We start from the raw sequence: 23,376 nt of genomic DNA, 5'->3' as shown, positions 1-23,376 counted from the left end.
AAATATTGCTGAAAAGTAATGATTATTTGAACGTTTGGCTAGTCACTCTTTTTGCTGGAATGGGTCTTGCCCTGATGTTGGTGGCTGCTGACTTATCAGGGTGGTGGTTGCTGAAGACTGGGATGACTGGGTAATTATTATTATTTTGTAGAAGATTTCCTATTCACATAGGTAATTTCTTAAAATAAGACAACAGGCTGGGCACAGAACTTTGGGAGGCCAAAGTGGGAGGATTTCTTGAGCTCAGGAGTTCAAGACCGGCCTGGACAACATAGCAAGACCTTACCTCTAATAAAAATAAAAAACATTAGGTGAGGGTAGTGGCACACACCTGTAGTCCCAGCTACTGGGGAGGCTGACTTCAACTTGAACTCTTGACCCCAGCAGTTCAAGGCTGTAGTGAGCTGTGATTGGGCCACTGCACTCCAGCCTGGGGGACAGAGCAATACCCTGTCTCCTCCCAACAAGAAATAAGACAACAATGAAGTTTGCTGAAACAGTTGACTCTTCCTTTCACAAAAGATTTATCTGTAGCATACAATGCTACAGAATTTGATAGCATTTTTACCATAGTAGAACTTCTTTCAACAACAAAATAAATCCTCTGAAACCTTGCTGCTGCTTTATCAACTAAGTTGATGTAATATTTTAAATCCTTTGTTGACATTTTGACAGTGTTTACAGCATCTTCATCAGAAGTAGATTCCATCTCAAGAAACCACTTTCTTTCTCATCTATAAGAAGCAACTCATTTGTTCACATTTTATCATAAGATTGCAGCAATTTAGTCACATCTTCAGGCTCCACTTGTAATTCTCTTGCTGTTTCCACCATATCTGCAGTTACTTCCTCTACTGAAGTCTCGAACCCCTCAAAGTCATCCATGAGTGTTGGAATCAACTTCTCATTTTCTCTTAATGTTGATATTATGACCTCCCATGAATCATGAATTGTCTGAATGTCATCTAGACTAGTGAAATTTTTCTAGAAGGCTTTCAGTTTACTTTGACCAGATTCATCAGAGGAATCACTATCTATGGCAGCTATGGTCTTATGAAATGTATTTCTTAAATAGTGAATCTTGGAAGATGAATGACTCCTTGATCCATGGGCTACAGAATGGATTTTGTATTAGTGAGCATGAAAACAACATTAATCTCCTCATACATCTCCATCAGAGCTCTGGGATGACAAGGTGCATTGTCATTGACCAGTAATATTTTGAAAGGAATCTTTTTCCTGAGCAGTAGGTCTCAACAGGTGGCTGTAAACAAAAGTGCTTCATCCAGGCTTTGTTTTTATTGCAGAGCACTGGCAGAGTAGATTTAGGATAATTCTTGAGGGCCCTAGGATTTTTGAGTGATAAATGAGCATTGACCTCAACTTGAAGTCACCAGCCTATTTCTCTATTCGTGAAAGTCCTAGTTGGCATTTTTCAGTAGAAGCCTGTTTTGTCTACATGGAAAATATTTTGTTTAGTGTAGCCAACTTTGTCAGTTACCTTAGCTAGATCTTCTGGATGACTTGCTATAGTTTCTCCTATCAGCATTTGCTGTTTCACCTTGCCCTTTATGTTATGGAGACAGCTTCTTGCCGTAAACCTCATGAACCATTCTCTGCTACTTTCCAACTTTTCTTCTGCAGCTTCCATACCCCTCTGGGCCTTTGTAGAATTAAAGAGAGTTAGGGCTTTGCCCTGGATTAGGCTTTGGCTTAAGGGAATGCTGTGGCTGGTCTGATCTTTTATCCAGACTTCTGAAACTTTCTCTATATCAGCAATAAGACTGTTTTGCTTTCTTATCATTCCTGTATTCACTGGAGTAGTACTGTTAATTTCCTTCAAGAACTTTGCATTTACAACTTGGCTGTTTGGCACAAGAGCCCTAGCTTTTGGCTTGTCTTGGCTTTTGACCTACCTTCCTCATAAGTTTAGTCATTTCTAGCTTTGATTTAAACTGAGAGATCATTGTAGGGTTACAGTTGGCCTAATTTCAATATTGTTGTGTTTCAGGGAATAGACAGGCTAAAGGAGAGGGAGAGAGATGGGGGAACAGTTGGTTGGTGGAGCAGTCAGGACACATAGAGCATTTATCAAGTTCACCATGTAATATAGGCATAGTTGTCATACCCCAGAACAATTATAATAGTAACATCAAAGATCACTGATCAAAGATCACCATAACAGATATAATAATAATGTTTGACATATTGTGAGAATTAGCCAAAACATGACATGAAGTGAGCACATGCCATTGGAAAAATGGCAGAGGGTTTGTGGCACAGGGCACAAAATGGCACAAGGGAAAAAATGGCACGAGGTTTGTGGCACAGAGTTGCCACTGAAGGTTTGTGGCAACTCTGTGCCACAAACCTGCAGTTTGTAAAAAAATGATATCTGAGGAATGCTGTAGAGCAAAGTGCAATAAAATCACACATGCCTGTTTTTCTTCCTGTTCCTTTCCTCTCTCCTAGGGCTAGCTTAAGTGAGACAAATGAGACAGTGGTTTTGAGAGTCTTTTGTAAAAATATATATATAACCATGTCATCTCTATATCTTTATACTAGGCACTTTAATACTCCTAACCTACCCTGCTTTTTTACCTACAGATGCCTCAAATCTGACCATTAAATCTTCATATCCACAGCAGATAACCTTGTTTTACTGTTAAAGTGCACAGTGCCAATGCTATTCTGCTGAACATGGGCCTTGCCATCAATGCCTATCTTTGCTTGTGATGACATTGGCTCACATTTCCTACATTTTCCCATTGGTGAAGTTTTTTACTTTAAGGGATTTTCAGTTCCTACTCTTTCACCTTGTCATGAGTCTTTCTCATGGCTTCTCAGGACCAGACTTCTGCACGTATAACTAGCCTCCTCAGAGGCCCAGCCCTGCAGCCCAGTAGAACTTGGAATTCTAGCTCTTTCCTTTTTTCTAGGACAGGCATTGCCTGTGGTTATCAGTCATGTTGCACTGTTTTTGATCACAGACAGTGGGCTGTGAAGCATTTTTAAAAATTGTTATTTTTTAGAGACAACTTCTATTTTGCCTAGGCTGGTCCTGAACCCCTAGCTCAAGCAACTTTCCTGTCTTAGCCTCCCGAGTAGCTAGGATTACAGGTATACACCACTCCTGAGTAGCTAGGACTACAGATGCCCAGCCTTTTAAATTTTAACTATTGGTCTGTTTGCCTGCCTGTCTTTCTAGAGATGAGGCCTCTCTGTGTTTCCCAGGTGGGAGTGCAGTGGCTATCCACAGGCATGATCGTTGCATACTACAGCCTCAAACTCCTGGACTCAAGCAATCTTCTTGTCTAAGCCTCCTGAGTAGCCATGTCTATAGGCAGGTGCCACTGAGCCCAGCAAGCTTTTTTTATCAGACCATACTGGTTGCATAACATCACTACTCAGTAGTCACACATATTCACAAACACGTCCACTTTAACTCATTCTCTCTTTATTTCATTCTCTTATTTATTTCATTGTAGAATCTTGAAGTTAGAAGACTCTTGAGCCCAATTTCTTTCCCAATATAGAAATCTGTATTTTATTGGTAGCTACTAAAATCTTACTGGTTAACAGCATGGCTTTGGAGTCAGTCAAGACCTGCTACTTATTGACTTTGTGACCTTGGATACTTGACTCTTCTCCATTTCATCATCTGCAACATGTAATTAAAATAGATATTATGCAGTAAGAACTCAACATTAGTCATCTTCCATTAAGGGTCTCCTTGCACAACTCTTCAAATAAGCACCTGAATGCTGTGGCAGCTGTTTTTTTGTGTGTGTGTGTGAATGAGATGATCTCTACTTCTCTATAATTACCCACTGGTTTTGTTCTGCTTTCTGGGGCAATCTATATAGCATATAGATAAAATCTCTTTTTCAGAGAACTACTCTCAGAAGTACCTAAAAGCTGCATTCATGTCCTCTGAACATTCTGTTTTTGGGCTAAAAAGCTTTAGTTCTTTCTGTCATTTCTTAGGACACAGTCCTGATTTGGTTTCTGGTCCCTTGAAAATTGTGATTACTGTCCTTTGGATCTAGTCTGAGATGGCAGTGTCCTTTTTTAAAGTAGAATGCTCAGAATTGAACTTAGGACTCCAAGGGTAGACTGACCAGCTCAGCAATGAGGTGAGCTATCCTGTCTTGTATCTTTGTAATACAGTTGAAGGTAAAATAGCACTTTCTTGGTAGCTGCATAGCACAGTTGACTAATGTTGAGTACATGGTCAGCAAAAACCTCCAAGTCTTTTTTACATTTGTTGTTCTTTTTAAAGAAATTAGTTGTAGTTAAATACATCTAACATAAATTTTACCATCTTAACCATTTTTAAGTGTATAGTTCAGTAGTGCCAGGAATATTCAAATTGTTGTGCAACCAATCTTCAGAACTTTTTATTTTTCAAAACTGAAATTCTATGCCCATTAAATCTTCCTCCTCAGTCCCTGGCAACCACTAATCTACTTTCTGTTTCTGTAAGTTTGACTACTCTAGATATGTCATATAAGTGGAATTATATAGTGTTTGTCTTTTTGTGATGGCTTATTTCACTTATATAATCTCCTCAAGTTTCATCCATATTGTAGCATGTATCAGAATTTCCTTTGTAGTTAAGGCTGAACAATGTATCATTGTATGTATATACCATATATTTTGTTTATTCATTCTTTTTTTTTTTTTTTTTTTTTTAATGAGGCAGGGTCTCACTTTGTTGCCCAGGCTGGAGTACAGTGGCGTGATCATGGCTCTGCAACCTTAAACTCCTGGGCTCAAGCAATCCTCAGCCCCCTGGATAGCTGGGACTACAAGTGCATGCCACCACACCCAACTAATTTATTATTAATATTTTTGTAGAGATGGGGTATCAATATGTTTCCCGGGTTCAATTCATCTCTTGATGGATATTTTGGTTGCTTTTCCCTGTTGGCTATTGTGAATAGCATTGCTATGAATCAGGGTGTGAAAATATCTCCTTGAGACCTTGCTTTCAATTCTTTTGGACATAAACACAGAAGTGGAATTGCTGGATCATATGGTAATTTTATATGTAATGAGAAACTGCGATACCATTTTCCATAGTGGCTGCACTATTCTATATTCCCGCCAACAGTACAAAACAGTTCTAGTTTTATACATCCTCACCAACACTTATTTTCTGGTGTGTGTGTGTGCGTGTGTCTATGTGTGTGGTAGCTGTCCTAATAGGGGTGAGGGTCATATCTCATCGTGGTTTTGAGTTGCATTTCCCCATTAATTAGTGATGTTGAACATATTTTCATATGCTTCTTGGCCATTACATTTGTTCTTCTTTTTTCTTTTTTTTTTTTTCTTTTTTTTTTTTTTTTGAGATGGAGTCTCATTCTGTTGCCCAGGCTGGAGTGCGGTGCTCTGATCTCGGCTCACTGCAACCTCTGCCTCCCAGGTTAAAGTGATTCTCCTGCCTCAACCTCCCGAGTAGCTGGGACTACAGGCAAGTGCCATCACGCCTGGCTAATTTTTTTGTATTTTTAATAGAGATGGGGTTTCACCATGTTGGCCAGGATGGTCTTGAATTCCTGACCTCAAGTGAGCCATGTGTCCAGGCCTCCCAAAGTATTGGGATTACAGGCGTGAGCTGCAGCACCTAGCCTACATTTGTACTTTAATTAGTTTTCCCTATGCAAATTTTTAAGCCACAACTTGCTTTATCTCTGTCAAGCCTCAGCTTGTTTTGTATGTCCCATTGCTCCAGCTACTAGATCATCTTAGATTCCAAGGCTTTCATGCTTTATTTACTGTTTCTTCCACCTTCATGTCAACTGTATGTTAGATATATCTAGCTCAACTTATTTTCTCCTCTTAGCCATTAAGGATGACTAAACTTCTGACGTCCCCAAAATTAGACTGCTTAATAAGTAAGCTGACTTGATCACGTATCTCTGGCATGTTTAGAGTGCTCAGGGCACTCTGGTGTAGAATGGACTGTCCCAGAGATCTTGAATTCACTATGGCCTGGTTGACAGAGAGCGAGACTCCATCTCAAACAAACAAAAGATTATGGAAATCTTTCCATATCACTATATATGGAAAAAAGATCTTCCTTTTTCTTTTTTTGCCCCATGTATTACGTGTTCATTTCGCCCATCCTCTGTTGACGAATATTTGGGTTGTTTGTAGTGTTCTGTGACTTCAAGCACTGTTGCATTTGAATAATCTTATATATACTTAATTTGATGAGCAGAGATATATCTTAGGATGAATTCCCAAAATTGGACATGATGGGAAAAGATAAAATGTATTTATAATTTTGATATATGTCCTACATACAGGTTGAACCATTTGCACTTCAATCCATATATGAAAGTGCCAGTTTCTTCACATTTGCTAACATAGTATTGTGAAGCTTTATGATTTTGATAATTTGATAGATGTAAAATGCTATGTCAATTTAGTTATTTTATTTTTTTTATTTTTAGAGATGGGGTTTTGCCATGTTGCCCAGACTGGTCTTGAACTCCTGGGCTCAAGTTATCCTAAAGTGCTGGGATTACCGCATGAGCCACTGTGCCTGGCCATTGTTAGTTTAGTTTTAATCTGTATTTCTCTTTTATAAGTGAAGTTGGACCTTTTTTTTTCCTCTTTCTGTGAGTTGTCTGATCTTGCCCTTTGCCCATTTCTGTTGGATTCCTGGAAATTTTCTTACCAGTTTCTAGTATTGTTTTGAAAATATATTAGGCAGATTAGACCTTTCTTTATTTGCAATATGTCTGATTAGGCATTATCTCATTGTATCCTTATAACAACTCCTCTGTGAGGCTGTTATTAAATTTTCTATTTAACTGATGAAGAAATTGAGGTAAAGTAAGATTAAGTAAGTTGCCCACAGTCAAAATAAATGATGAAAGGATGGTTTGAACTAGATGTCTCTGACTCTATGCTTGAGCTTTCAACAAGTTATAAATTGCCTTCCCAGTGTAGTACAGGAAGGAAAAAAACAATTTTTCCTAAATTTCTCTTTATTTTCCCACAATTTCCCTATTTGTCTGCCTTGCTTTTCTTCCTTTACTTTTTTCTTTCTTTCCTTTCCTTTATTTTTTTATCTTTCTTTCTTGTAAAAATATTTAGCTCCTATTATGTACCAGGTGCTGGAGAGTCAATATTAGTAACTAATAGTGTAAACTCTCAAAAACGCTCATAGTCTGGGAAAGGAAGACAGTAACAAAAAGTTACAATGTTATACAGTAAATGTATTACAAGAGGAGAGTGAGTTTCATGGAAGGCTTTATAAAGGAAGTGAATTTTGAGTTGGGTATGGAGGATGATTTGGAAATCTAGATGAAGTGAGGAAGAGCATTCCAAAGGACACAGCTTGTACAATATTTAGCATTGTCTCTTTCCAGCTTTTTAAGTCATCCTATAATATTTGAGAATTTAGTGAGTAGTCAGGCCTTCATGATTTTGTAGATTTCAGTATCATTTATTTCTTATTTATGAAAAATACTAGTACTTTTAATGGGCTTCACGTTTTCCTATTAGTATCTCACTCTTATTCTCTCTCTCTCTTTTCCTTGTATAGTGGGGTCCCTTGAAGCCACTGATGGAAGCCACACTACCTGGGCATCGGACCATGAACCCCTGTCCTGTATGGGAGCGGAAGAGTGGTTGTGTTTTCCTGTTCTTCATCTGTGTGCGAGGCCATGTCACGGAGCGTCAACAGATTGTGTCAGGCAGGAATGCTGCCCGTCTTTGCTTCATCTGCAGTCAGGATGCTGGATGTTCATGGAGTGAGGTGAGGGACTTGACTGAAGAGGTCATTGGCCCAGAGCTGAAGCACTGGGCTACATTTGCTGTGGGCCCGGGTCATGGCATCCAGCTGCAATCAGGGAGACTGGTCGTTCCTGCATATACCTACTACATCCCTTCCTGGTTCTTTTGTTTCCGGTTACCATGTAAAACCAGGCCTCATTCTCTTATGATCTACAGTGATGACCTAGGGGTCACATGGCACCACGGTAGACTCATTAGGCCCATGGTTACAGTAGAATGCGAAGTGGCAGAGGTGACTGGGAGGGCTGGCCACCCTGTGCTATATTGCAGTGCTCGGACACCAAACAGGTGCCGGGCAGAGGCTCTCAGCACTGACCATGGTGAAGGCTTTCAGAGACTGGCCCTGAGTCGACAGCTCTGTGAGCCCCCACATGGTTGCCAAGGCAGTGTGGTAAGTTTCCGGCCCCTGGAGATCCTGCAGAGGTGCCAGGACTCTAGTAGCAAAGATGTATCCACCATTCAGCAGAGCTTTCCAAGCAGTTCACTGAGGCTGGAGGAGGAAGCTGGAAAACCGTCAGAATCATGGCTCTTGTACTCACATCCAACAAATAGGAAACGGAGGATTGACCTAGGTATTTACGTCAACCAGACCCCCTTGGAGGCTGCCTGCTGGTCTCGTCCCTGGATCTTGCACTGTGGGCCCTGTGGCTACTCTGATCTGGCTGCTCTGGAGGAGGAGGGCTTGTTTGGGTGTTTATTTGAATGTGGGACCAAGCGAGAGTGTGAGCAGATTGCCTTCCGCCTATTTACACACCGGGAGATCCTGAGCCACCTGCAGGGGGACTGCACCAGCCCTGGTAGGAACCTGAGCCAATTCAAGAGCAATTAATTGGCTTAGGACTCAATTTCCATAGATAGAAATGGTAGTTACAGCCAGGTTAACAAAAGCTACTGAAGTCTACAGAGAATCAAAAAACTTAATATTCTGTTCCCTACCTTTTTTATCTTCTCCCCCTCCAAAGAGCAAAATGAAAATTTTGCCTTAGCTACTGCAGTGGAAAGAGCACTGAACGAGGAGTTGGAAGACAAGAATGTGGTCCTGGCTCTGCCACTGGCTTGCTTTTGCACCTTGGACGTGTCACCTGAATTCTCTGGGCCTCAGGTTCCCATCCGTAAAATGAGAATTTTGGTTCTAAGATTTCTCATCTTCCCAACCCTAGGAGAAGCAGAATGCCTGCATGCTTCATGATCAGTAAGTCCTGGCTGCATTAAGGACTCTGATGCCAAAATGGAAATCAGAGGACTTACCTTTTCACATGACTCACCCCTCATTCAAGTATAAGGTTACAAGCAGGTGTCATGGCAGGAAGGAAGATCAGATCCGTATGATTTGTTCCATTTTTAATAAGAAAAATATCCACACTCTTCTAATCATGCTCAGAGCTCTGTAGGTTTTCTATCCTAGAGGAATTGAGCAAAACAGAAGAATCATGAAATCTCCTACCTCATGAAAAACTACAGCTTTGTAGTTCTGCTTACCTTCTCTTCCTCATCCAGAAAGTATCATTTTCTAAGGAGAACAATTAGAAGTTCAATGCCAGTAGTACTGGATAATAGTGTGTATTGCTTCTGGTGGTATTACCTTGATGAAGGATGGGCTGAAGTTCAGAATTCAGTCAGGGCCTCCCTTATTAGGATGGTTCCTGATGGGAAAGGACATGGATTAGAACTTCAAAACAATGGACAGAATTTCCCACAGTCTCTGCCCTCAAGGAGTTTACCAGTTTAGGGGGCTAGAAGAGGGAGAAATTTCAAGAAAATAAATGTAGCTGTTGGAAGGGTTTGTAGATGTTGGGTTATACCTTGGGGTGATGGTAGCTGCTGATGTAATTTTCTTAGTTGTGTCTTCAGTGCACCTGGAATCGTCTGTCCAAGGCTTGTTCAGGCTTCTGGATTTCCCTTAAGTTTGTTTTTCTCAGGATATTGTCCTGGCCCCAGCTACTCCTTTACCTGTGAGAAGATCTTCACCATTAGGAAGATCCCTGGACCCCCAAACCTCAGAATTAGGCCTGTTTGTGTAGACTCATGGAAATCACTACTTGTGAAGTAGGGATGGCTTTTTGTCTAATGGGTTTCGTGCTGAACTTAGTCCATGCTGAGTCTCTCAGATGCCACACTGGTTGTGCCTATCTTAGATTGTTTCCCCATAGCCCGTTATTGTGACAGAAATTCTGTTGTGAGAGATTTATTTTTTGTCCCTATTTTAGGAGGCTAATGCTTAAACTGGTATCAACTAAATATATTTGGTGTTGTATAGTGACCATGGAGAACAAGTCTTAGCCATGAAATAATAGCCTAGGAGGCTAGGAGTTATAGTTGCACTAGTTGGGTAGAGAAAGTCCTACAGGATAAAAGTAGAGATTAACTTTACCTACTTTAGCTGTTTGCTTAAGTCATGGCTTAGAGTGACTTAAAAATTCCCTTCGCCTCTCCTACATTTGCCAAAGTCATCTTCCCAGTACACAATTATGTATTCACTCATGTATACATTTATCTAAATATTTATTGAGTGCCTAATACAAGGTACTTTCTACTGCCATTCCTTGGCTCAGAATCATTTTTGGTTCCCCATTGCCTATTAAAGGATATTTACATTTAGCCTGACATGTAGGCCCTTCCAGCTGTTGGGTGAAATAATGCACAGATACTTTCCTCTACTTCCTTATATGAGGCCCATTGTCAGGGAAAACCTCTTTAAAGTTGCCAAGTGGAGGAATTGGGGAAAGGGAGAGGATTAAAAGGGTAGCCTCCTCCTGAGTGGTAGAAACTTCTTATTCAGCAAAGCTTTCCTGAACACTATACTGCAAGTGGATAGGAATAGGGAGGATGGCCAAGTCCTAGGATCAGGGCTAAAGAATGAAAAGAATGAGAATATCGACTTCTTTAGGACTACTCAAGAAGGGAGTCAAGGCAGGGACCTTCATCCTGTGCAGTGTGACCCAGAGATGTCTAATACCAGTACTCATAAGAATTCTATTTCTAAATTGCCCTTCGCTTAACTTCTTCCCCCGCCTCATGTTTTTTCCCTTTAATGACTAGCATCAAAACTCTTTAACTGGGGCAGGCCTCTGGGCTATTTCAAGAATAGTAAGAAAAGGGGATTGGGAACAGGGGAAGTCAGAATAAGGACCTGAGAGAGGAACAGAGTAGGTGATGGCAGCTGTGAAGAAAAAGAACAGATCAGAAGAATCCTGACACCTTAGGAAGAGAGAGGAAGTGTCACAGACATGAGGCCTAGGCTAGAGAGATGGTGTAAGTGGTAGCTGCTGTGAAGAAGAAATAACAGGCTGGAGCTGTTCCCTGAAACCTGTGGGAAGGAAGAGAGACCTGCACAGGCCAGCACTTAGCTTGTGGAAAAGGTTCTCATTCAACACTGCAACTTTTAGCTGGCTTAATTTGTCCACATTCCAGATGACCAACAAAGACAGCTATAGACACTCCAACTCTGTGCCAATTACCCAAGGCCTTCAGGGTCCTGGGACCTATTCCATAATACTGGTACCCTAACCCATTTCAGCCACCCTCAGATTGGTAGAGTGGGAAAGATAGGGCAGGTGGTAACAGCTTTGAAGAAGAGAGGAAAGCGGATGGGAGGCCTATAATCTATAGGCATGTAGAGAGGACTACCTACATAGGCTGTGGTCCTTGGCCCTCAGGAACTCCCATCCTGTCTCTTGGACTTATAGAATGGATCTATCCAGCACACGTGGCCTAACACTGAGAGTGCAGGAAGCGTGGGTAGGGGCCTTCTGCCGACACAGCCTAGTGGCTGTGTTCATGTTCTTACTGTTCACCTCAGGCCGTTGTCTGGGTACTTAATTTGGACTTGTTTCCCCTGGTCACCAGTCTCCCCTCAGATATCCACAGGACATGAAGCAGCTTCAGCCATGGATAAGAGGCTTTTCACTCTGCCTGTTGGGTAGCCCAGAGGACCCACGAAGGTCAACCTGAGGCTACACGGCCTCCTCCCCAGGACAGTAGGAATTGATATCTCACTTTCTCCAGATTGGGCTTCTCATTCTTCTCCAGGAGGTCATAATCTGCCTCTCTAGTAGGCCATGCATCCGTCTCTGTGGTGCCAGAATCCAGTCAGGGCCTCCCTTTGGTGCTTACCATAGGCTGCCATGTGTTATTGTCTATGTTGTGCCCTCTAGGCCTCTGCTTGGCTGTGAACTCCTTGACTGACTCCTCACTGTGTCCTTTTTACCTGGAATCACAATGGCTTACCTAAAAATATATCATTTTTTCTATCACATTCTGAATTCCCTGGAGGTAAGGACTATATCTGATTCCTCTCTTTGTCCTTTGCACCCAGAATAGGGCCTGAAACAGAACAGCCAGCAGTAAAGATATGCTGAATGAATGAATGAGCCAACGGTCCTTGGCCTTTGAAGCTAATTGAGAAGGCCAGGGGGAGTTCCACTGCAGGGAGGAGAATGTTGCATCCCTTTGTAGATTATGTGGCATTTGAAACCTGCTGAACACTTACCCTCACTGTGTATTCTCTGTTCTGACTTGCTTCCAAGTCAGTTAACACTACTTCCTGGGAATGGGCCTTTCTCTGGCTTGAGCTTGGTTGTCCCTGGCTTTCCCAAAGATCACAGCCCAAAACGTGCAGTGGGGAAAATGTATGGCCTATTGGAGAAGAGTGAGCAGCCTAATCAAGCCAAGCCTTGATTTGGGGTTCTCATTTCACTGGCATTTTCCCTCTGTCCCCAGTTGGATTTTCTATAATTAATACTTTTCCAGGCCTCCATAGGAGATGCTGAATCTCAGTGTGTTCTGACAGTGTCTTAGCTTTGTGATGCCGAATGCCAGAAATACCCTATACCATAAAAACTACCATTGTTCTTTGAAACAAGAAAGAGAAATAAAGAACTTAATTCTGGTGACTATTTTTTTTCTTAAACTGTATGATGATTATTATACTAATACCTAGTTTGTGCCCAACTTCTTTTAAAAAATGAATTTGAGGCAGTTTCTTGGTTTTCATAAGAACTTTTACTTTCAGAAAACTTTACTAATGATAATCCTTTGCACTTTCACACATTGTTATTTGAACATAATTACCTATTAAGGGAAGCAGAGCAGGGGTTTCCATGCCTGGTTACGGAGCACAGTGTCATACACTAGCTTTTAAGAGGAGGAGCCAGAGGCACAGAGTCACCACTGACACCAGAGCTGGTGCTTGCCACTGCGTATCTTATCCTTTTTTCAAAACACCTTGAGATTATTCTCAATTTGTAGCTGAAGAGGCCACAGATATTTATTAATAACCAAATCAAGTGGAATGATAGCTTTAACTTAACTACTGATTTTTATTTGACTTTGTTCCATTGAGATGTTTAAGGCGCTACTGAATTTGGCCAAATGTTTCAGCATAACTCCTTAAGCTCTGTCAGTAGATCAGTCTGCTCTCTTAAATTCACTTTTGGAAAGCTTTCAGGCTGAGCATGGTGGTTCATACCTGCAATCCCAGCACTTTTGGAAAGCTGAATCACAGAAAAACATCCTTGGCTGTGGAGAATGCCTCTATCAGTAGAAACCTGAAAGAATGGAGCCAGGAAGAAACTGATAAGAGTTGAGAGGCGGCGAGAGTCCTAATGATAGCCAATAGGGTCCTTTGCTGTTGTGACGTACCAGCCTTTATTTCTTAAGGTAGTTTGAAATATATATATGTATATATATATATGGCTTGCAACCAAAAGAATTTAAGTACCCATCCTCACAGAAAATTTGATTAATTGGTACCTCAACCTGTCAGTCACTACCTGGAACTGAAATACAAACCATGAGGAATCAATCTTTTTTTTTTTCTTTCTAAGTTTGCATGCACTCTCTTGCCTCTATCACCTCAAGAAGCCTTGATAAAATCCCCACTTGCTCATTGCCTGGCTTGGACATTACAGCTACCTTGATCTCCTCTCTGGTTACAGCGTGTGCAGCTTGTAATCCATCTTCATCCTCTTTGCTTATTAGTGCCTTCTTGAGGGGTGGCTTTGAAACTGCTTTATCAATATCATCATCTGGCAGTTTGGACAGATTCCTTGGTTGATTGATAGTCCCTTAATGACATGTCCAGTTTCTGTTTGCATACATCTACAGCTTTGCAGAGGTTTGGGAACTTAGCAGGTGGTAGTTCCTCACATTCTCGTAGCCTAAATGCTTCGAGGGAAGGAAATAATTCCTCACCATGTTCCTCAATCAGGCATCTTTTGACTTGACCTACGCCAGGCAACAAAGCTGCCTGGTTGAAACCTTCCTCAGTGAACCTATGCATTGTCACATATGGTGTAATTTCAGAAAATGTGGCAATGAGTTTAAATTGGCTTTTAAAGGCACACGGGGTCATCCCTAGGCTTGGGTCAGCATCAAGTTTAAAAAGAAAGTATGTGATTTTGATGTCAAGGCCTTTGCATGCTAATCGTGATGCAGCCTCTTTAAAGTCAAGCACAGATCAACTGACAGAGACACCTCCAGATCTGATGGCAGATAGTAGAGCATTAAACCTTTTGGTGATTTGTTGCATTGGATTGCCACTCAGCTGGCACACAATGTAATATATCAGAGAGAAGGCAGCTTTAACGACTTTGTGCTTGTATGGAAGTTGCTCATTTTGTTCCAGTCAGCCATGAACCATGGAGCATTTCCACCTTCTTTTCCCATGATTGATCTGTCTGGACTGATGAATTCTTTAAGCTCTGGAACAAGGGTATAAAGTTGATCAAAAGTAATAATGAGCATTGTGATAGCACAGGACCTCCCAAAGTGAGTTTGCTCTTGGAATTGAAGCAAGAGCCATGCAACAGGCAGCATACCCATCTTAAGTGGTAGGCATCACAATCACAGGTTCATCAACTTTGCTAAGTTCTAATGGCATGTTTGCAGGTTCCAATCACTATGTGCTTTAATAGCTTTGTTAACCTGTTGATGATGTCATATGAAGATTGTCCAATAAATTATTTAAAATACAGTCTACTAAAGTTTGGTAAACAGTATTACTTAACAGTGCATTACCAGGAGAAACACTGGGCTAGACCAGAGAGAGGACTGGACTAGGAGAAGCCAGGAGTTCAAGGCCTTGTCCTAGAGCTTGTCAGTAACCTGATGGATGACTTTGTGCAGGCCACTGGCCCCCTTAGGAACCAGTTGATTCGGCTCTATCATGAGCATAACCCTTGCCCACCCCCTCACCAGAGGGTGGTGTGGATCTGATATGCTAGTGAATCCTCAAAAGGGTTTAGCAAAGAGTGAAGTGTTGTGTCAAGACGAAGAAGATAAATTGCCATTATCTTCCCTTTGATCTCCATTATCCTTCAGCCCCGGCAAGGTTTGACAGTTGGATGCTGATAATGAGAGTGATGCAGAAGAGGGGAAGAAAGCAGGGCCCACTGAGGAGAGCACTCCAAGGTGGGCAGCCATCATGCCTTGCCTCAGTCACACCCTGAGCAACCTGCAGAAGGGCCCAGTGATTTTCACCGACCTTCTGACTGTGCCCCAGACCTTCTGCTCCCCTGCTATGAGGAACAACCCAGCCTGGGTGTGGAAGAGGGAAATCTCAGCCCCAAGTAGTTGGGAAGGGACTTGGTCTGAGTGGTCTCTGTCCTCTGTGCCCTCCATAAGGCCAGGCATATTACAGTATAGGAAGAAGAGTGCAAGGGGAATAACATTTGTAAAGTGCCTACTGTGTACTTTGGATTATAGATACATTCTCTCACTTAATTCAGCAAGCCTGTTTTAGAGCTAGGACAGTTGAGATTCAGCAAGGTTACACAATATGTTCCAATGTCACACAACCAGTGAGTGTGACAGAAACCCCTGTTTTTGTCATACAGCAAAGAAGAGGCAGAACTGGGGTGGGGGCAATGCTTACCCTGCAGGTTGATATGAGGCAGAGATAGTGCCTCTTAAGTCCTTGGAACATGGTAGGCATTCAGCAGCTGGTAAGAGGCAGCTGATGAGGCAGCTGTAAAAGTGTGTCTTACAGTGCACTTGAGTTACTTCTCAAACCAAAAGTCTTCCTGTTCTATTTTATCTAAGAGAAGTGCATTTGTTTCTCTCCTTGGAAGCCCAGACCTAGCTGGGGATTGTTTTTCAGTGCCCTCAACCTTCAGATCAGATGGCTTCTAAGACTCAGAGTCATCCTAAACATAGTTTCTGTTGTCATCAACTAGGAATAGAATCAGAAATGAGAACCTGGATCCTCTTAAGAGGTAAACAGAACTTGATAGCAGAAGCTGACTTAGTGCCAAGTGAGAAGACCAGGGGCCAGCAGGCACCAGGCAGATCTCTGAGTCACAAGTTGGAGATACATTGTGTTTGGGACTACAGCCAGTAACCCTGTCTCTGCATTTCCCCACTATGGGCCAGTCTCTGAAGTTGTACCCCGTGGCTAGGTCTCAGTCCACCATTGCAGTGTGGATGGTCCGTCACACATTATCGCTAATCCTCACAACAATCAAAGGAGCAAGGCATTGTCCCCAACCTGCAAATCAGGAAACAGAGCCTTGGAAAGGTTAAGTCACTTGGGAAAATCTCTTTATAGGTTTTTCATCTGTAAAAACAATAATAGGCTGAACATGGTGGCTCACGCCTGTAATCCCAACACTTTGGGAGGCGAAGGTGGATGAGAAGTTCAAGACCGGCCTGGGCAACATGGTGAGACCCTGTCTCTACAAAAAAAAAAAAAAAAAAAAAAATTAGCCGAGTGTAGGGGCATGTACCAGTAGTCCCAGCTGCTTGAGAGGCTGAGGTGGGAGGACCAACTGAACCCAGGAGGTTGAGGCTGCAGTGAGCCATGATCATGCCATTGTACTCCAGCCTGGGCAACAGAGTGAGACCCTGCCTCAAAAATAAATAAATAAATAAACAACAACAACAAAAAAACAAGAATAATAAAAATACCTTTTATCTAAGAAGGTCTAAACTTTTATCTAAAAACAATAAAAGTTTTTTAGATAGAAGTTTAAACCTTTGGCATATTGAAGATATTGAAAACATGAGAAACATGAGAACTGCCCTGATTATTATTTTTTCCTACAGTAATCATATTAGCCCAGAATGTGTGCACAATGTATATGTGATGGTCTGAATGTATGTGTCCTCCACAAATCCATGTGTTGAATCCTAATACCCAAGATGATGGTCTTAAGAGGTAGGGTCTTTGGGAGGTGATGAGGTCATGAGGGCAGAGTCCTCATCAATGGAATTGGTGACCTTATAAAAGACCTGAGGGGGCTTGCTAGCCCCTTTCCCCTTCATTCATATGAGAATGCAGCAACAAGGTGCCGTCTGTGAGGCAGAAAGTAAGCCCTTACCAGACACTAAATCTCCTGGTAGCTTGATCTTATACTTACCAGCCTCCAGAACTGTTGAGCAGTAAGTGTCTGTTGCCTTGTCTGGCCAAGTGTGGTGGTTCATGCCTGTAATCCCAGCACTTTGGGAGGCTTCGAGACCAGCCTGGCCAACATGGTGAAACCCCACCTCTACTAAAAATACAAAAAGTAGCTGGGAATTGTGGCTTCCACCTGTAATCCCAGCTACTCAGGAGGATGACACAAGAGAATCTCTTAAAACCAGGGAGGCAGAGGCTGCAGTGAACCAAGATTATACCATTGCACTCCAACCTGGGCAATAAGAGTGAAACTTTGTCTAAAAAAAAAAAAAAATTGCCTAGTCTAAAGAGGTTTTGTTATAGTAGCCTGAACTAAGATGTTTTAGCAGTACCTTTAAATTTATGTGTGCATATGAATCACCTGAAGAGGATTTTATAAAAAAAGATCCTGGCCCCACTGACCCTCAAGCCTCCCCTTCCACAATAATTGAATTCAGTAAATCTGGAATGGGACCTAAAAATTTGCATTTCTGACAAGTTCCCAAGTAATACTGATGCTGCAGGTGCACAGACCACTCTTCAAGTAGAATTATGTTATGGTACTTACTTCTCCATCTGTTGCCTTACCTGCCTCCTACTCACATTCTTGCCAGCCCCATGAGGTAGGAGGAATAGAGACTTTTACTACTACTGTTCTGTGGAATCAAGCTTCACTTCCCAAACAGGTGTCCAACTTGTGCCCCTAGCTGCCAGTTAGCTGTATCCTTCCTGGGTCAGAAATTTAGCTTTCAAAATGACATAGTCATTACCTGGGATTCCTACTGATATTCTTTCCAATAAAGGTAACATCATAGCATGGGCACAGACCTGGACAAGTGGGCACAGGATCCTTCACCACCCATACAGCAGATTTGTAAGACTCTGGGCTCAGCCAAGGACTGAGTAGACTATGGACACAGAGACTTCGAGTTACTTGGGCTGCCAAGGACTCAAGCTGTGTGAAAGGGGCTTTTTATGCTTGCAAAAGGGAGAACAAGGGTCAGAGCACAGAGTAGGAGCTATGTCTAGACATTTGCCAAACTAGAGATTGCTAAACTCCATGGGTTTGTGGGTCAAATACGAGATTCAAGGGTGACATTTATTGGGCTATGTTGTACCCATCATCCAGACAATAACCTGACCCTATGTCTGATCTGGACTCTCATCTTTTGCCTTTGGTGGCCACATTGTGGCCAAAATCAGGTGTTCCTTGATACCTCTCTCCTTAGCTCCCTCCCCTAAATGACCCCAGATTCAGGTTTCTTTGGGGTCAAGGCCTTGGAAAATCGTCAAGAAGCTGCAGTGCCTTTCCTGCTACTCTATGTGCCTGGTTTGGAAGCTCGGGTTTCTGTTTTGAAGTTGAGTTATGGTTATAGGCTATGCATTTTGGGTTAAGGCCAAGTCCAATGGGCAGGTATGAGCTTTGAGGAGAGGGTGCCAAGTTTATTTGTTTACCATATTATTCCATCTCCTAGCATAGCACTATCCCCTAGCATAGCGGGGCTCAAGTATTTGTTGAATGAATTAATGGCCATTCTATTTTTAATCACCTGGAGAGCAGAGATCCTCCAAAATTGGAAACTCAAAGGTAGCTCCTGGGCAGGTTAGGACACTCTTGCCTTTCTTGACTCACTTGATCCTCAGCAGCCCTAGTTAAAGTGAGCCCTGGATTTAGGAAGGTGCCATTAAGAGAATCCCACACTGGAGCTGAGGAAGATCTACTTTGCCACTCCAGTCATCCAGGTTCATAACATGTTCTTTGTTGATACTCAGAAACCTTTCCTAAAGCCTAGTCTAAACACTCTAGGCTGGCATCCACTGTGTTAATGGCTGTAAGGAGTAGTTGAGTGGGCACCTCCAACCTAGAGCCCTGAAAGTGGTGAGTGAGGCTCCCAAAGGCCAGCATGGTGGTAACAGTAGAAATCAGTGAGGGAAGACCTAACAGGAAAGATGAATCTTGAGGCAAGATTCAAGAATCTCCACCCCTCATGTGAAGATGCTCACTTGGAGGGGGCTGATGACTTCAACTCCGAGCCTCTTAGCCTGGTTTATATAAGGGCTGCCACTGCAATTTCCTTACAGCTCTTGGGAGGGTAGTCTTCCATGTTTGCTTACAAGGCCAGTGAGTATCCCAGTGCTTCAAGTGTTCCAAATGGGAGGGCACAGGACTTTTCCTAAGCCCGGAGTTGGGGCAGATCCTTGTCAGACTTCCCTGAGCTTGATGGGGATGCAGACACACTATACTTGCTAAGGAGTTGAGGCTGATCCCACCAGCTAGGGACAAATGGGTTCCAGATTCACGGGCTCAGATAGGTGGATGTGTTTGAGCGGGGCTGCTATTGTTGGTGCCCCATACAGAAGTATCTAGCCAAGAGGCAAATGAGGCCTGAAATCCAGCCAAGAGTGGAGCTCCCAACCCTTGAAATCATAAGGCTGCAACTGTCAGAAGGTGCATCTTTTTTTTTTTTTTTTTGAGACGGAGTTTCGCTCTTGTTACTCAGGCTGGAGTGCAATGGCGCGATCTCAGCTCACCGCAACCTCCACCTCCCGGGTTCAGGCAATTCTCCTGCCTCAGCCTCCTGAGTAGCTGGGATTACAGGCACTTGCCACCATGCCCAGCTAATTTTTTGTATTTTTAGTAGAGACGGGGTTTCACCGTGTTGACCAGGATGGTCTCGATCTCTCGACCTCGTGATCCACCCGCCTCGGCCTCCCAAAGTGCTGGGATTACAGGCTTGAGCCACCACGCCCAGCCAAGGTGCATCTTTTTTAATTAGCACAGGGTAGCCCTTGGGAAATCCTAGTTGCGGGTATCTGAGGTGGGGCTAACCATGGCTGCCTGAGTACACTGGGCTGAGAAGTCCATGCCTGACTTTTTTGGGGATGCTTGGCGAAAGGCTGGCTCTCCTTGCACTGTCTGAGAGAGGTTGATCTGGGCCTGTGAGCCAGGCTGAGTTCTCATTCAGGGTTATGGGGGGATGCTTTTGGGACATGCCTGCCCTGCCTAGAGCATGCTGGACCACTCTCAAAAGAGACATCTTTACTGGGCAATGGGGCCTCTGGTGTTGGGGTAGGAATTAGTAAAATCTATTTTCTGTGGCAAGACTGGGAGGTAGGAAGGAAAACACTTAAATGACATTTAGAAGAATGTCATTTATTAAATAGAACCTTAGTGAAGAGAGGAAAATATTAAGGTTATGCTTGCAATAAAGAGGAAGCTTGGAGCAGAAGTGACAAGTCTTTGTCCTAACTCAAGTTTTAGCACTTTTTAAAAGCCCTCCCCTCCCTCCCGCCTTCCTTTTCTTTCTCCACCCACCCCCTGCCTTTTAAAACTAGCTGAGTGAGAACTTGGGCAATTCACTAAATTCTGAGCCTACTTTTCTTCCTCAGTAAAGTGGGCATAACAACTCTCACCTCTTAGGTTACTGAGAGGATCTAGAATGCATCTATGTAATGGGCTTGGGTTGGAGATAAGGTGAGCTTGTTCTCCTCCCTGCCTTCTTCCCAGTTGTGATGGTTAATACTGAGTCAACTTGGTTGGATTGAAGGATGCAAAGTATTGATCCTGGGTATGTCTGTGAGAATATTGCCAAAGGATATTAACATTTGAATCAGTGGTCTGGGAAGGGCAGACCCACCCTTAATTTGGGTGGGGATCATCTAATCAGCTGCCAGCACAGCTAGACTATAAAGCGGGCAGAAAGATGTGAAAGACTAGACTGGCCTAGCCTCCCAGCCTACAGTTTTCTCCCATGCTGGATGCTTCCTGTCCTCAAACATCAGACTCCCAAGTTCTTCAGTTTTGGGACTCAGACTGGCTTTCTTTGCTCCCCAGCTTGCAGACAGCCTATTGTGAGAACTTGCAATCATGTGAATTAATACTTAATAAATTCCCCTTTGTATATCTATCTATTCTATTAGTTCTGTCCCTCTAGAGAATGCTGACTAATACAGTAAATTGGTACCAGTAGAGTGGGCTGTTGCTGAAAAGATATCCCAAAATGTGGAAGCGATTTTTGAACTTGGTAACAGGCAGAGGTTGGAGCAATTTGAAGGGCTCAGAAGAAGAGAGGAAAATACGGAAAAGTTTGGAACTCCCTAGAGGCTTGTTGAATGACTTTGACAAAAATGCTGATAATGATATGGACAATGAAATCCAAGCTAAGGTGGTCTCAGATGGAAATGAGGAAATTGTTGGGAACTAGAGTAAAGGTGACTCTTGTTTTATGTTTTAGCAAAGAGACTGGTGGCATTTTGCCCCTGTCCTAGAGATCTGAAGAACTTTGAACTTGAGGGAGATGATTAGGATATCTGGCAGAAGAAATTTCTAAGCAGGAAAGCATTCAAGAAGTGACTTGGGTACTGTTAAAGGTTTTCAATTTTATAAGGAAAGTGAAGCATAAAAGTTGGGAAAACTTGCAGCCTGACAGTTCAGTAAAAAAGAAAATCCCATTTTCTGAGGAGAAATTCAAGCTGGTTCTAGAAATTTGCATAAGTAATGAGGTGCTGGGTGTTAATTCCCAAGACAATGGGGAAAATGTCTCCAGGGCATGTCAGAGGTTTCCATGGCAGCCCCTCCCATCACAGGCCCAGAGGCCTAGAAGGAAAAAATGGTTTCATGGACCAGGCCCAGGGTCCCCAGGCTGTGTGCAGCCTAGGGACTTGGTGTCCTATGTCCCACCTGCTCCAGCTGTGGCTGAAAGGGGCCAATGCAGAGATTGGGCCATGACTTCAGAGGTGCTAACATCAAGCGTTGGCAGCTTCCACAGTGTTCAAAACATGAGCGCTGCCCTGATTATTATTTTTTCCTACAGTAATCATATTAATCCATAATGTGTGCACAGTGTGCATGTTATATAGTCCCTGCCCCATGTGTTGTTGAGCCTGCCAGTGCACAGAAGTCAAGAATTGGAATTTGAGAACCTCTGCCTAGATTTCAGAGGCTGTATAAAAACACCTGGATATCCAGGCAGAAGTTTGCTGCAGGGGTGGGGCTCTCATGGAGACCCTCTGCTAGGGCAGTGAGGAAGGGAAATGTGGGGTTGGAGCCCCACACAGATTCCCTACTGGGGCACTACATAGTGGAGCTGTGAGAAGATGGCCACTGTCCTCCAGACCCCAGAATTGTAGATCCACTGACAGCTTGCACTGTACATCTGGAAAAGCTGTAGACACTCAATGTCAGCTTGTGAAAGCAACCAGGAGGGACGCTGTACCCTGCAAAGCCACAGGGACAGAACTGCCCAAGATGGTGGGAACCCAACTCTTGCATCAGTGTGACCTGGATGTGAGACACGGAGTCAAAGGAGATTATTTTGGAGCTTTAAGATTTGACTGCCATGCTGGATTTTGGACTTGCATGGAACCTGTAACCTTTTTGTTTTGGCCAATTTCTCCCATTTAGAATGGCAGTATTTACCCAATGCCTGTACCACCACTGTATCTAGGAAGTAACTAACCTGCTTTTGATTTTACAGGCTCATAGGTGGAAGGGACTTGCCTTGTCTCAGATGAGACTTTGGACTGTGTTAATAATTTAAGACTTTGGGGGACTGTTGGGAAGGCATGATTGGTTTTGAAATGTGAGGACATGAGATTTGGGAGGGGCCAGGGGTGGAATGATATGGTTTGGCTGTGTTCCCACCAAAATCTCATCTTAAATTTTTACAAGTTGTGGGAGGGACCTGGTGGGAGATAATTTAATTGTAGGGGCAGGTCTTTCCCATGCTGTTCTCATGATAGTGAATAAGTCTCACGAGGTCTGATGGCTTTATAAGGCAGAGCTTCCCTTCACAAGCTCTCTCTTTGCCTGCTGCTATCCATGTAAGATGTGACTTGCTCCTCCTTGCCTTCCACCATGATTGTGAGGCTTCCCCAGCCACATGGAACTGTAAGTCGATTAAACCTCTTTCTTTTGTAAATTGCCCAGTCTCAGATATGTCTTTATCAGTAGCATGAAAACAAACTAATATACTGCTTTCATGTTTGGGCAGGGCCCATAGGCCGGGGAGGCAGAGTCTGTCAGTGGGAGTGGGGCCATGAAGGGTCTCTCTTGTGTCTGAGGGAACCACAGTGATTCACTGAGGGGGCCTAGAGGCAGTGAGGGCTGTGGGCCTGCCATGTCTTGTCAAGACTGCTCAAGCAGTTCATCACTGCTCCTCCAGCTCCCTGCCACCTTCCAGTCCATTCTC

General features: G+C 43.1%; 1 protein-coding gene across 6 annotated transcripts in view; it reads left to right on the top strand.

Annotated features, from left to right (window-relative positions):
• The window catches only part of NEU3 (neuraminidase 3), a 65,445-nt gene that overhangs the window by 6,758 nt on the left and 35,311 nt on the right, over window positions 1-23,376 (top strand). For 3 of the 6 annotated variants that reach the window (XM_039471324.2, XM_039471323.2, XM_074400923.1), the window contains one exon: window positions 7,562-23,106. In XM_039471324.2, the coding sequence (XP_039327258.1) occupies window positions 7,562-8,641 (1,080 nt within the window). In that variant the 3' untranslated portion in view covers window positions 8,642-23,106. Of the gene's footprint in view, window positions 1-6,461; window positions 7,538-7,561; window positions 23,107-23,376 lie in introns of those variants that run through there. The other 3 variants (XM_074400925.1, XM_074400924.1, XM_074400926.1) reach the window with 3 other exon arrangements.

The sequence above is a fragment of the Saimiri boliviensis genome, chromosome 6, assembly GCF_048565385.1.
Source record: "Saimiri boliviensis isolate mSaiBol1 chromosome 6, mSaiBol1.pri, whole genome shotgun sequence".
NCBI classification, from domain to species: domain Eukaryota; kingdom Metazoa; phylum Chordata; class Mammalia; order Primates; family Cebidae; genus Saimiri; species Saimiri boliviensis.
The sequence above is the reverse complement of the archived record's forward strand: the minus strand, read 5'-3'. Positions and strand labels throughout refer to the sequence as shown.